Source organism: Phaethon lepturus, unplaced genomic scaffold, assembly GCF_000687285.1.
Source record: "Phaethon lepturus isolate BGI_N335 unplaced genomic scaffold, ASM68728v1 scaffold37723, whole genome shotgun sequence".
NCBI lineage: Eukaryota > Metazoa > Chordata > Aves > Phaethontiformes > Phaethontidae > Phaethon > Phaethon lepturus.
The window spans coordinates 1,014-14,197 of record NW_010529017.1 but is presented as its reverse complement, the minus strand read 5'-3'; the positions used below and the strand labels follow the sequence as shown (position 1 = coordinate 14,197).

Below are 13,184 nucleotides of genomic sequence, written 5' to 3'. Positions count from 1 at the left end.
CGTGTTTCAGCAGCATACAAATTTGATCGTCCTCCTTCAGAACACAACCTGGCTCCAGAACAGCGTAGCTCTGTTATCATGGCAGTATGAGTGAGCCCGTTGGATCTGGACTGGCATATGCAGCACAAACTGATGCTTCAGGACGTAGGATTTTATTTTCAGAAGGGGAGTTTGAACTGTGTGCAGAAAAATAGGGCCTAAGATTGTGTTTTGAGCTATAAAATACGAGATTTACTATATGGATTCTTTATTAGAAGTCTCTTAAATCCACTATCCAAGTTGGCTACGGGTCAATGCTGAGGAAGAGAATATTAGAAGTGAACTGGTACAGAGCAGTCCTTTCCTTGCTGTGCTCTCACAGTCTGTTAGTCATGTGGATTGCAGGACTTCCTGAGCCACCATTCAGTGGGTCACCATCATCAGTTCTGTTAAGCAGTGAAATCTGCTTTGAACCTTTCTGTGCTTTTAGTCTCTAAAATGTCTTGTATTCCACAGTGCAGTTGAATACAGCATTATAAAATACTTAGGAAAATTCTGTCTCATTTGCTAATGCTTGGTTGGTTTGTTGTTTGTTTTTTTTAATTTCCTAAATCATCAGTAAGTCTTTAGTAGAAAAAGAACTAGGTGGTTCTGTTGTATGTGCTGACTGTTGCTTGTGATTGACAGGTAACTTACTGGTGTGTGTACATATCCAGTCTTTGTGGTGCTCGAGGTAGCAAGCCTAATCTTTTGTGTTGGGGTTTGGTTTTTTTTTTTTTTTGTTAATATGTATCTAAGTGCAATAGGAACACAGTCATTTTGAGGCAGCTGTTCTGCTGGGTAGAGAAATGAATACCCAACACCTAGATATTTGCGCTGGTCAATTTGTATTAGGATTGTGTCCGGAGAGCAGTTTGCAACACAGTGAAGCATTCAGCAACTTGAAGTTATTTTCAAGTTCTGACTGAGAAACCAGATAAGGAAGCCATTATGAAAAGTAGAGCAGGCAACAGTGATCGAACATAAGCTTTTCTTAAAATAAATTATTTGCAATCTTTGATTTCAAATGCTGAAGGAAGGTATAAGAGGTGGGAAGTCGATCAGGATGGTGCTGGTTTCACAATACACCATTCCATTGTAAAGGGACAAATCTTCCAAGCTGCTGAGTAGTAATGAAGTCATTGCTCTGTCAGTCCGATGCACGCATAGACAAGATCGTCAAAGATGAAAGCATGTGGGGATCTTTCCCTTATGAGTTGATCAAGAAAAGCTATAATTACATAGTGGTCACTTACTACTTGGGAGGAGTTGTTAATTACAGTCGCATCATAAAGTACTCCTGATTAGCAAGTGTGATTCCATTCTCTTTGTGCTGTTGTTTTTTTAAATTCTCTAAATAGTTAACAACAGTTGTTAATGGAAAAAGAATACAGCAGTTTGATTGTATTTACTGGCTGTTGTCAATGATGAAATCCTTCATTATGGTGGTTTGTTTTCTTGAGAAATGAGATTGATTAGCAAAATGTCCAGCTGTTCCTGCTAGCTGACCAAATAATACTGGTGACTTACTTCCTAGGATGTTCAGTAAAGCAATTGGCATTGACGAGCATCCAAGCCTTTTGGTCCAGAAAACATTATAGGTAATATCGAGCATTAGAAAAGCAAACCACCCAAGATTCTTCTCTTAGGAGCTACGGCTTCTGCTATAGAAGAGGAAGGGGGACGTCAGCTGCAGGGAGGTGCTCCAGTAAGACTATGTCAGATAAATATTTTGAAGAGTTTTTGATACTTAATTGTGGCAGCACCAATCTGGGGACATTTAAAACAAGAAACCAGAGGATGTAATCAGGTGGTCAGAAAAGAGTGAGTAATAAGACACTGAGGCAGTCTCGCTATAAAGTCTGAGAGACTAAGAGGTGGTTACAGCAGAAATAATGAAAGTAGCAGAGTTACTGGTAGAATGGGGTTATCATGCAGAAAATGGATCTAAGTATCTGGCGACAGTGTCCCAAGAGAAAAGAGGTAAAACGTCATCAGAAGGACTGGAAGACCAGGTTGCAGGGAGTTCTGGGGATTGAGAGGAATGGAGGAGATCTTACTAAAATTACTAAGCATAATGATTAAGAAAAAATGGTTCAGGTGGTAAATAGCTACAGTCAATAATGGCATCATAGGAGGTCTGTAACATTGAACTTGGAGCAAAGATAGGCCAAGTAGCTTTGTATAAGCTATTACTGAGTAGTCTACCACATGTCTAAGCTCAACGCTACCCCCATTCACCCTGAATAAATTGTCATCCTGAGGCATTGTTCAAATTGACTTTTCTTCCAACTATTGACCAGTCAGCTTTCCATTTCATAGACGTATTTAGTCTAGGTGGCAGAAAATCTAAACTGGGCAGAAACCTAAACCTTTTTTTGGAGTCCACTGTTCCAAGTGAAATTCTCATCCAGGAAGTGTACCCTGTAGCTTGAAACTGTATATTGTGATTGTAAACAAATATTTCAGATACATTTTTGATATGCATCTTTGAGTTGCCGTATTTTTAAATATGTCAGAAAAAAATTAATTTCTGCAACAGCTGGCATGGTAACCAGGTAATGAGGTAGGAGCATAAACATGTGTGGTTGATGTGAACAAGTTTAGTAACGAGTTATTCTATGTATCAGCACCTATATCTTCTAAATTAATAAGATGTAACACTTTTCCGTATGTTATATAGTAGTGTTGTGAATCCGAGATCCTACTTTGAGTCCTGTTTTGTTAAGATTAACAAGTTGACGTTCAATTCTTTGGTATTTTGCTTGGACTGTATTTTGTATTTACTTAAATGACTGTTTATTGCTTTGTGTAAAACTGTTTTGTGAGGTGCAAGCTTACAAAGCCTAAAATTAAACTTTTTCAGAAACCACATCTGATCAAAGTGACATTGAAGGACGGATCAGGGCTCTGAAAGATGAACTACGGAAAAGGAAGTCTGTGGTTTACCAGCTGAAAAAGGAACAGAAAAAGAGACAAAAGGAGAGACTGAAGGCCCAGGAAGCCAGTTTGATCAAACAACTGGAGGTTAGGAAAAGTAGGAAGAAGGGCAAAGTAAAACATTGATAGCCTTGGATAAATCATTATAGTATGGGTGGTGTTGGCAGAATATTGTATCAACAGCTGAGACACACACATTATTGTGATAGAAGTATGACTCTGTTCTGGCTATTTAACTGTTTTCAATAATGAACCAGAGCCTTGAGGCAAAAGTGTCCTTCCCTTTTAAAATGTGTATCTTTAATGGGTTACTAGCAGTGTTCAGGGGGCTTATGTATGTTTATACACAGTAGCGTCCTAGCTTGGATTAAAGAGTGATGCGCACGTAATTTGTTTGTGAAAGTGAAGTATTAAAATTTTTAGAATTTACAACTGTAGAGCCTTAGGAAGTTGAATAGATTGCTTTTACAGAGAAACAGACTGTATCCTTTATTCATTTAATAGATTTTGATTGCTGAATTGTAGTTACGGTTTAGTAGACTAACAGCTGTAACTGTTTTCCATGTGCAGTCGTATGATGAGTTTATCAAGAAGACAGAAGCAGAGCTGAGCCAAGACCTGGAGGCATCACCTACAGCCAAACCTCAGATTAAAACTCCATCCTCAGCTACTGCTGAAAAACCTAAGATCAAGGCACCACCACTCCACAGGTAACTGGGATTTCTTCTTTCTGAGATTATTCTGAAACTGTGGTGAATGTTGTTTTAGCAGAAACCATGAGTGCAAGGAAAGCTGGTAACTGTTCTTCCTCAAAGCACTGGACAGTGGCAGTATCCTGTTGTGACCTATTTGCTGGTCTCATTGGACCCAAACTGGCTAAGATGTACTGTCCCTGTAATCATACGCATCTCGCTTTTGTCCTGCACAGTCTTTCAGATCCTATTTTCAAGTTCTTTCTGAACAATAATTCCAATTGTGCAAGAATCTGCCAAATAGTTGTATGGATTACTGACCCAAATTTTTTTCCCATTTTGGACACCCATTATGCCTACTGCACTGTGTGAGGCAAACCATTCATCTTTGCAACTTAAACGTGATTTAGATCTTAGGTTTCAAAAGGTAGAGAATTCAACTGACTTCTACGCATCCTACTGTATTTTAAGTGTTTCATTTTCTCCAGCAGATGGTGCAATTTTAGTGCATTCAAGTAAAAAAAAAAAGTTACTTTCTTTTTCTCTTTTTTGGCTGCAAAAAAGGTTAGTTTGATTACTCTTCTAGAAAATTACTTTCCAGGATTCACCAAACTCTCCTTTCTGTCCCCATTCCTATTTGCTAAGGTCACACTACGTTGACAAACCAAACTGTTTATGTTATCATTGGTGTGGTATTATAATTATAGATGCTTGTATTTCCATTTTTATCTATTAAAAACAAAACAACACTCTGGTGTAACCGTGATTCATGCAATTTGATTTTTCAACTTTAGGCCTGAGACAGCTAAAAACTGGAAATCACTGGCTGAATCAGAGCGATCCAGAGCATCTTTGGAATGCATTTCAGAACATGCAGGTATGTGACTGGAAGAATTGGTACTACACATTAAGAACTTGAAGACTGACTGTTTTAAGCTGCTTTAATCTTTTTCTTCTTGATTCAAGAAGAGCTTTTAAGAGAGCATGTAGACTTCATAAAACCATTATGATCAAACTGTATTTTTTATTATTTTTATTTAGCAGGCTCCTGCTTTTCCTGTTTCCTGTATATTCACTATTTAGTTTTACTCTTGCTGATGTTTCTGTGAAACCATAATTACACGACAATCTTTTTCCCTTCTTTTATTTCCTGTCCCTTTATCACCTCAGGAAAGTAAGGAAACCAAAAATAATGAAGACTTTAGGAATAGGTTTTTTTTGAGATACTTTTCAATGTTTTACTGTCAGTCATTATCTAATTGTTATCTATCTTTCTAATCTTGATTGGTTTTGCAGCTTGCAAACAAAGAACTGAGCCCTTACCTTGGGTTTAGTGTTGTATGGCATTATCAAATACTGATAGAGGGAACAGAATCTATCAGATTTTTCTTTCTAACAGAAAGAAAATGTTAGAACCCTGGAACTGAAAGTGTTCTTCATGTTCATAGGGCAGCTAGAAATATGTTTCCAAGGCACCAGTTGTATTTTCTTTTAGCTTAGAAACCTTGATGTTAATTTTGTTGCCTATGGTTGCAGTTTGCAGTAAAACAATTCAGGCTTTACAATCTGCTGTAATTCACGTTTTATTTTCCTTCAAGATGTTGTGTCATCAAGAACTGAGAGATCTGTGTCTGTGAACACCAAGAAGTTGTCTGTGACAGATGTTCATGCAGAAGAACCTTCTGGAACATCTTCCTCGGTTTTAATGTCACCAAGGAGTTCCAGAGCAGGATCTGGTGATTCCTTAGATAATGTACCCTCATCATCTCTTCTCAAAAACATGAAAGATGTTAGCAGGATATCCCATGGGTCATTGAACAATGTGGTAAATGCATCCAATGATGAGGCTGCCTTAAGTCATAAATCTGAGATACAGGAAGACTTGGAATACATAAAGTCTGAGGAATATGAGATTGAAGGTTCTCATGTTAAGCCTTTGGAGAGTTCTGATGTCATGTTGACATTAGGTAAAGGACAGGAGAGCTCACTGGACATCCTTCCAAAGAAAGTCCTCTGTTCCAAAAATGAACATTCTCAGAAGAAGCTCTTTGGTTTGGCTGTGGAAAGTCTTCATGGTACGGAAGAAATCTTAGAACAGAAACTGGTAGATAAAGATGCTGTAACTGGCCCAAATGTAGAAGAGTCTTCTCGCAAACTGAGAAAATTGGCAGAGGAAAAAGGTTATTTGCTTTCAGAACAACTCTTTAGTCAAAAGGAGCCATCGTTCCTTGAAGACTTTGAAGGATCCTCTTCCAGAAAACAAGCATCAATTGAAGAAACACTTCCCGGGGAATGTTACAAAGATGACTTTGAAGCATCTCTTCTCTCTCCTATCGGGGATGCCCAGTCACTGACAGAGCGGTCACAGCACACACAGACCAGCAGAAGCAGATCCACCAGCCTTGGCAGTGATGGCGAAATCAGTGAATACCTCAGTGATAGGTCTTTCTCTCTCTCTGGCAGCATGCATTCGGAGAGGTTATTAGAACTTAAGTCCCCAACAGAACTTATAAAAAATACTGAACGCAGAGATGTGGAGCAAGAACAGGCCCCTGCCGAATCACCGCTGTGGGCCTCTGTTTCAGTTGCAGAAGAAACAGATAGTTTGCCAGATTTCAACATTGGTGATAGAGTACTTGTGAGTAAAGTCCAACCTGGAACATTGCGATTCAAAGGCCTGACTAAGTTTGCCAAAGGGTTTTGGGCTGGCGTGGAGTTGGATAAACCTGAAGGGAACAATAATGGAACTTACGATGGTATTAAATATTTTGCTTGCAAAGAAAAGCATGGTATTTTTGCTCCTCCTCAAAAAATCTCTCACATTACAGAAAGTATTGATAGCCATTTAGACACAAATAAGGATGAAGACTCATTCTTCGATGATAGACTGGAGAAGCAATACAAAGCTGAGCAGAAAGACAGAGGAGGTTCCAAACCTGGCAAAGAGGATGAAAGCCAGAGCAGAGATGCAACAGAGAACTATTCCCAGGATAAAGCTCCTGCAGACACAGCTGTTTCAGAAGCCTCAGCAGAGGAAAGGGTTGATGAGGAGTTGTCTTCTAAAGCAACCAGCATAAAGGAGATCTCTGTAGCTACTGAATCACTTGCCCAAGAACAATCAGTGGTGGATTATCTGAAGCATGCTGTAAAACAGGAAGCCAGCCTTGCTCCTCTCAGTTCTGGTGTTGTGGATGAGATTTCCACTGTTCAGTTGGATGACATCTCGGATTTTCTTTCTGAAAAACTGGAGAGGCAGAAGACACTGGGGGAAGAATGTGCTGAAAAGTTAGATGATCTCTCTCCCGGAGTTGTGGAGAAGCCTGCAACTCCACTTTTGGATTTGCTGACAAAAGAAAAGAACCAGTTAGAAGCCCAGCTTAGACTACCACTTAAAGAGGAAGGAAAGTCAAAAGACCAGCTGGAACAGGTCAGTTTGCTGACAGACAGTCTCCTTAGAGATTTTGTGAAAGACACAGTCAATCAGTTACAGCAAATAAGGAAAGTCAGGAATGAGAAAATCCAGCTCAGCAACCAGGAGCTCTGTGATGTGAAGGAGGAATCTGGTACCCCATCCCAGCAGATTCCCGATGGACTGAATAATTTTTTTCTAAGTTCTGATTTGGAAGATGAAAGAGAAGAACTTTCCTCTCCAGACATGTGTCCCAGACCAGTGAGTAACAGACATCTTGCATTAATTTTTAAGAGTTGATTGTTCCTTTGACTGATGATGATTGAATCTGAGGAATGCTGTGTGGCACCAGTTTTTTCTCCCAAGTAGTCTATTTGGTGATGTGGAGATTGCCTGTGTACATATGTCTTACATGTGTGTTCTTGTGTATCCCAGTTCATGGCTCATTTTGGTAGCACTACAGGCTAAAAGACACATGAAACTGAAAAGTACTTCATTTAGGTTGCATTCTGCTTATGTGTTCCATTTGTATTTAACCCTTACCCTCAGTTTTTATTCTAAAAAAAGACAAAACAAAATAGACTGTAAACTTATGCCTGTCTATTCTTGATATGAAATAATCCTCAAACATAATTAGTTGCTGTGGACGTCATTAAGGTGTCAGATTGCTCTATCCACTGAACTAATATATTGTGAGTAGTGGAAGTTCAAGTTTCCTCAGAACAACCGTTAATGATAGAGGTACAGGACTTGGTGTTTCTGCTGAAGATCCCAGTAAACCTGTCTGCTTTGCCATTGATGGCAATATAATTTCACCACAGAAAGCTTCAGCCCATTTCATCAGTGTGAGCACCGCGCAGTCAGTAAAACAGCCATCACCTGCTAAAAGCTTTTAGGCTGTTAATTTAGATCTGAGACTGCTGGTAAGTGAAGTGAAAACTTGTATGTCACGTTACCAGTTTTTTAACCACGTTGCCTTTCATAAACAGTTAAACATTAGGACAGACAGCGGACAGGATGCACAGTGTTTTAAGCTCTGTAGGAACCCTCTGAAATCATTCATCAGGAGTGGTAGAAACTCCAGGTATTTGAATCAAAACATTTCTGATTTTACTGTGGGCTATTTATTATTTTTCTGAGTATTTGTGCATATATTGGCAGTTACATCAGTAGAGCATTTAAAAATGTAAGTTGAGTTAGACAACAGTGTGGCACTGCTTTTATATTTACTCTGTGGCTCTTAATTCACAGGAGAGTCCAGTATTTGGTGCCAGTGGTCAGGAAGAGCTTGCCAAGAGACTGGCAGAACTGGAGCTCAATCAGGAGTTCCTGAGTGTGCTGGGAGATGATCAAGACTGGTTTGATGAGGACTATGGCCTGAGCTCCCGTAAGGTCCAGCAAAAGCAAGCTGAGGAACCAGCAGTGCTGCCCAAGGTAGACCCGCAGAAAATGCCAACAAAGCCATGTGAGGAGCCTTTGGCGGTCCCTCATACAGCAGTGGAGGTGGAAGGTATGGTGCATGCAGCTGCTGAGGAACTCTGGAAACTGAAAGAGCTGGGTCACGATCTTCAAAGTTTCAGCCTTCATACAAATCTTAGTAGTACCCTCAAAGAGCAGGACACAGACACGATAAACAAGCAGGTTTATAAAAAGGTACAGTCTTTAGGCATTTTGTTCTTGCCCTTTGAATGTTTACCACAAACAACAGAAGCCTTAACTACTACTTCTTTCTTTGCTAAGGTGGTATTTGATTTAACAAAAGAGATCTTTGGGGAAATCTTTGCCGAGGACCCTAACCTAAATCAGCCTATTTGGATGAAACCATGTAGGATCGCATCTGCTTACTTTCGCCGAGTAAAAGATCCAAATGACCTGGATGAAATCAAGGTAGGAAGAAACCTTTGTCATGCAGGGGAAGTGTGATGAAAAATACAGTACTGGCACTTGCCTGAGTGTTAAAAGATAGGTGTATCCGGTAAGAGATGAGCCGAGAAGAGAAATGAGATTACAAACCTGAAAGGGAGTTTGTCAAAATGGTCCTTAGGGAGTTTGTCAAAATGGTCCTTTTTTTATTCAGTAGGTTTGCCTCCTTGTCCTTTTGGCTGGTACTGGTTGCTTTTAAACCTTAATCCTCTGTGCAGAAGTGCCAGGATGACCTTGGTCTTATAAAATTGGTATGCTGACAGACTGCTGCTTTAGCACATTTCAGTGGAACTCTGTATGGGCATATTGGCATGGATCCAACAGTAGGGTCAGGCCAAATGGGATGAGCTGGATTTTTTACTCAGACACACCTGTGCCAACCTCACTGACGACAGCGGGAGTTGCCCAGAGGGACCCAAAATTTGACTGGTGGGGGCATTGTTGTATTTGGCAAGCCAGAGGAGGTCTCTTCATACTGGTAGTAGAGCTCAAGAAAGGACAAGACCTCAAAAAGTTAGAGCCTGACTTGGATCTAGGTTAAACTTGCCGGGCTGGACATTTGGGTGGAAAAAAAGTCTCCCTGAAAGTGCTCAGCAAAGAACCTTCCATACAGCTCATCAGGACACAAATGACGACTTCCACCTGTACTGTTTCTTCTGAAATTAGCAGGGGGTTGACTGTATTTTGATTAACCTGCTGAAGATACAGAATGTTAACTGTCTAGAAAAGACAGAAATAGTATCTAGATCACTCTGTTAGTTGAGAAGACTTTCAAAAACGTGTAGCAGGGGAGAGCGAGGGCACAGGACAAGGACACCAAACTCCCACCCTTCTTTTCTTTAATATTCTCCCATAAAATGAATTGTCATAATCTCCTGTTTGCTGTATTGTCTAACTGGAAGTTTCTGTTCTCAAGATTGCTATGGCAGTGAGTGTAAATTTTTTTTTTTTCCCCCACTTTTGGATTTAATAATTGTTCTGCCTGTGTTATGTTGCCTCAGAGATTTTCGCTGTAACTTTCTTGCATATACCATATGTCTCTTGGCTAAACAGAAAGCTGTTATGCATTCTATAATGTGAGTTTTTAGGGTAGGTACTTTGTGCATACATTTAATTTCTTAGCTCAAATGTGATAATTGCGTGAACTTTACTGTTCTGTAGAGCTTCATTGCAGCTGAAGTACTGAAGTTGTTCAGCCTGAGGAAGGAGCCTAATCACAAAACAGACTGGCAGAAGATGATGAAATTTGGGCGGAAGAAACGAGACCGTGTGGATCATATACTGGTCAGTGCATGAAAATAAGCAATCACATCAGATACTGCCCACCAGGCTGAAGTGTGACATATGACTGTATTTTTTCAGTATTTGATCATGCTGTTTAAAGAATACAAAGTGTGCATGAGGCCTTGCTAGAAGGTGTTTAAGAGCACCCTATTGACAAGAACAGAAGTCCAGTGCCAGTGAAGTAAGGTGACTTGAGTGAATTCTCTGTTCATGCCTACTGATTTAACTGGAATATAAACCTGCCCACTCCCAGAAGTTTAAAGCATGAATTTACAGAAGCAAACGTTGAAATGTTTGACTGAAAGTGAACTCTTTCTGTTTTTCTTCTTACTTTAAATTAAAATGTTTATATTTTGAAGTAATACTGTTTAACTGGCGACAGTGATACTAAGAACTTAATAGACCAGATCTGCAACCTTTCAGTTGAACCTAGTCAGCAAAGTCATTGGGTTAGAACAGCAATGACTTTGAAGAGACTGCATTGGACACAATAATCCGTAGTACACGGTAACCAGTCTGCCAGATGGTACCCACAGCTAAGCGTTTCCTGACACACGACTTCTGCTCCTGTAGCACTTGTCATGAAGTAGTGAACGCCGCTGCCACTGCGGCAGAGGCAGCTCAGTGTTAAAACTGTGTAAGATAGAGCATGTCTGGCTGTGTACTAGTTTTTGAAAGTTACTTGTTGGCTTGTATTGCAGGATGATTAACATCTTTATTGGTTATAATGATAGTGAAGGTTCTGCTTGGGAATATGAGTCGTCATTAACACCATGCTTCACTTAATTATACCTGAAATTGATTCCACACACGCACACATATAAGTAACTTCAAGTCATGGGTTGTGTGGTCTTTTAATTGCCCATCAGTGGAAGGTTTCCAACACGGGCTTTTTCCCAGGGGTTTTATTTTAATTGAATGTAAATAGAATATGTATGTATAGGACCTGCATATCCTAGTACGCTTGATTCTGGGATACAGTCAATTCTGGGATATGGAGGGTGTTAAAGCATGCACAAAAAAAGTCTTATGTTTGGATCCCTGGGAAAACTAATAGTACAGCTGTTATACTTGTGTACCAGTTTCTTAATTTCTTTGAACCATACCTGGAAAGAAAAGTTCCTGAGTGGAAAAAATTGTTGTAGTTGAAGGTGTCCAAAGTGCTTTAGGTGGAATAAGTGAAGTTTAGACGATCAGCCCTGTGATTTACAGGCAGACCCAGACATCAAAGATTAATGGAGCTTTGACAAGTTTGACTTAATAAATGATGTGTTTAATTTTATTTTGTTCTCACAAGAATATGGTAATAAAATTTTAGCTGAGGACTGGGAATAACACTGTGAAGATTGCAGCATGCCATGCTTTAGGAATACGGCAGTCTCAGTGGCATTGCTAACAAATTTATACTGTAATGTGAGATGCTATCAGAGAAACTTCTAACTGAAAACCTAAGGAGATAGTGTTCAATTTCTCTTACCTTGTTTCATTAAAATCTCTATAAAACATGAAGTATCTGGATAGCTCTGTCTCCTAGTCAGCCTGCAACCTATACTTAATGTCATGAGTTGTGTGATAACACAAATCCAAGGCCATAAGTGGGTATACAGGTCTGTGCAAGATCTGCTGCCTATCCACTAGTAACTCACAGTGTAGCCATAAAGAGGTGTCCCAATTCCCAGTGGTTCTTGTCTCCACCAAAGGTTCAGCCTTGTGGCAAAGGGGCACGGCAGTAGAAGCAGCCTGCGCTGTGCTGGTGCTCTCCATAATGCTGGGTCCTGCAGGTGACTGCAGTCAGCCATCGCACCTGTTGGAAATTAAGGGAAGAGCAGGATGGCTTAGTCCTTCACCTCTTTGCTCTGCCTTCGTCTTTGCTACTTCCACCAGTCACTGCATGTTTAGTTGCATTTTCGCTCTCATCTGCTCTTTTCTAGCATCGACACCAACATAGTTAGCCATGTTTTTCTGCCAGTGACAAAAAAATCACTTTCCTCTTCGCCTTTCTTGCAGCACTGTTAACGTTGATCGGGCACCTCCATCCTCAGAAAGCATTTGTAATGGAATTTCTTGTAAGAGTTCTCTGGTTTGCTGGATAGTTGTGCCAGTTAACAATTAGAGCAAATCTTGGCTTTCAATAAACAAGTACAGGAGGTTCATGTTTATGAAAAGCTCCTTTGTTTAAAATAAGTTAAAGGAATGTTTAGGTGTTTGCTTTCTTCTCCTGACTGTGTTGCCATCTCTATCACATGTATGCTGCCTGTGCTTTGTAGGAGAATCTTAAATGTACGTGTAGACTGAAGTGCTGCATTTTGGGACATCAGGGCTGCCTGCACCTTTCAAATATCTTTTTAAACTACAGCAAGAACCCTTATATAGATCCTTATTTATGTTCAGGTGCTAACAATAGGCTGTTTCCACTACTGTTTTCTTTCACTTGTGTCTTCAGCCAAAGCTCCCTGTGCTGATCTGTTTGCACAAACTCTGCCATTGCTTCCCCTGCCACCCTGCCTTCCACTTTTATCCAGAGCTTGGGAAAGCAAAGCTCACGGGATACTGCCAAGCCTGTGTGTTTAGCTCTCGCACCAGAGAAGCCTGCCAAGAGTGCTGAAAAGTGCTTGATCTTCTGACCTGTTGACTTAACGGCTAGGATGTTTCTCTCCACGCAGTTTTCAATTCTGCAACAAAGCAAAGTTGTTCCTATCAAACTGGCTTAATTGAAGAGCCCATTTCTGTGGCACCTGAGATCGAAACCCAAGGGGAATGCAACAGTAGGAAGAGAATCAAAGCGTGCTTGTACGCACAGTCGTGCAATTTAAGATTTCCAGGTGCTGTGACAATGCACCTGCCTGCCTTCCTCCTACTGGCATTCTTCCAAGGCAGTAGTTTATTTCTGGACGTTGGTACTTTTCAGTCTCCAAATG

At 40.3% G+C, this 13,184-nt stretch overlaps 1 protein-coding gene across 1 annotated transcript in view; it reads left to right on the top strand.

Moving 5' to 3' along the window:
* The window catches only part of LOC104618277 (centrosome-associated protein 350-like), a gene marked incomplete at both ends in the record, with an annotated part of 25,093 nt that extends 14,827 nt beyond the window's left edge, over nucleotides 1–10,266 (top strand). The window contains 7 exons of the mRNA XM_010283826.1: nucleotides 2,885–3,045; nucleotides 3,529–3,668; nucleotides 4,445–4,527; nucleotides 5,249–7,320; nucleotides 8,311–8,712; nucleotides 8,800–8,946; nucleotides 10,144–10,266. Of these exons, the coding sequence (XP_010282128.1) occupies nucleotides 2,885–3,045; nucleotides 3,529–3,668; nucleotides 4,445–4,527; nucleotides 5,249–7,320; nucleotides 8,311–8,712; nucleotides 8,800–8,946; nucleotides 10,144–10,266 (3,128 nt within the window). The remainder of the gene's footprint in view (nucleotides 1–2,884; nucleotides 3,046–3,528; nucleotides 3,669–4,444; nucleotides 4,528–5,248; nucleotides 7,321–8,310; nucleotides 8,713–8,799; nucleotides 8,947–10,143) is intronic.
* Between the last annotated feature and the right edge of the window lie 2,918 nt (nucleotides 10,267–13,184).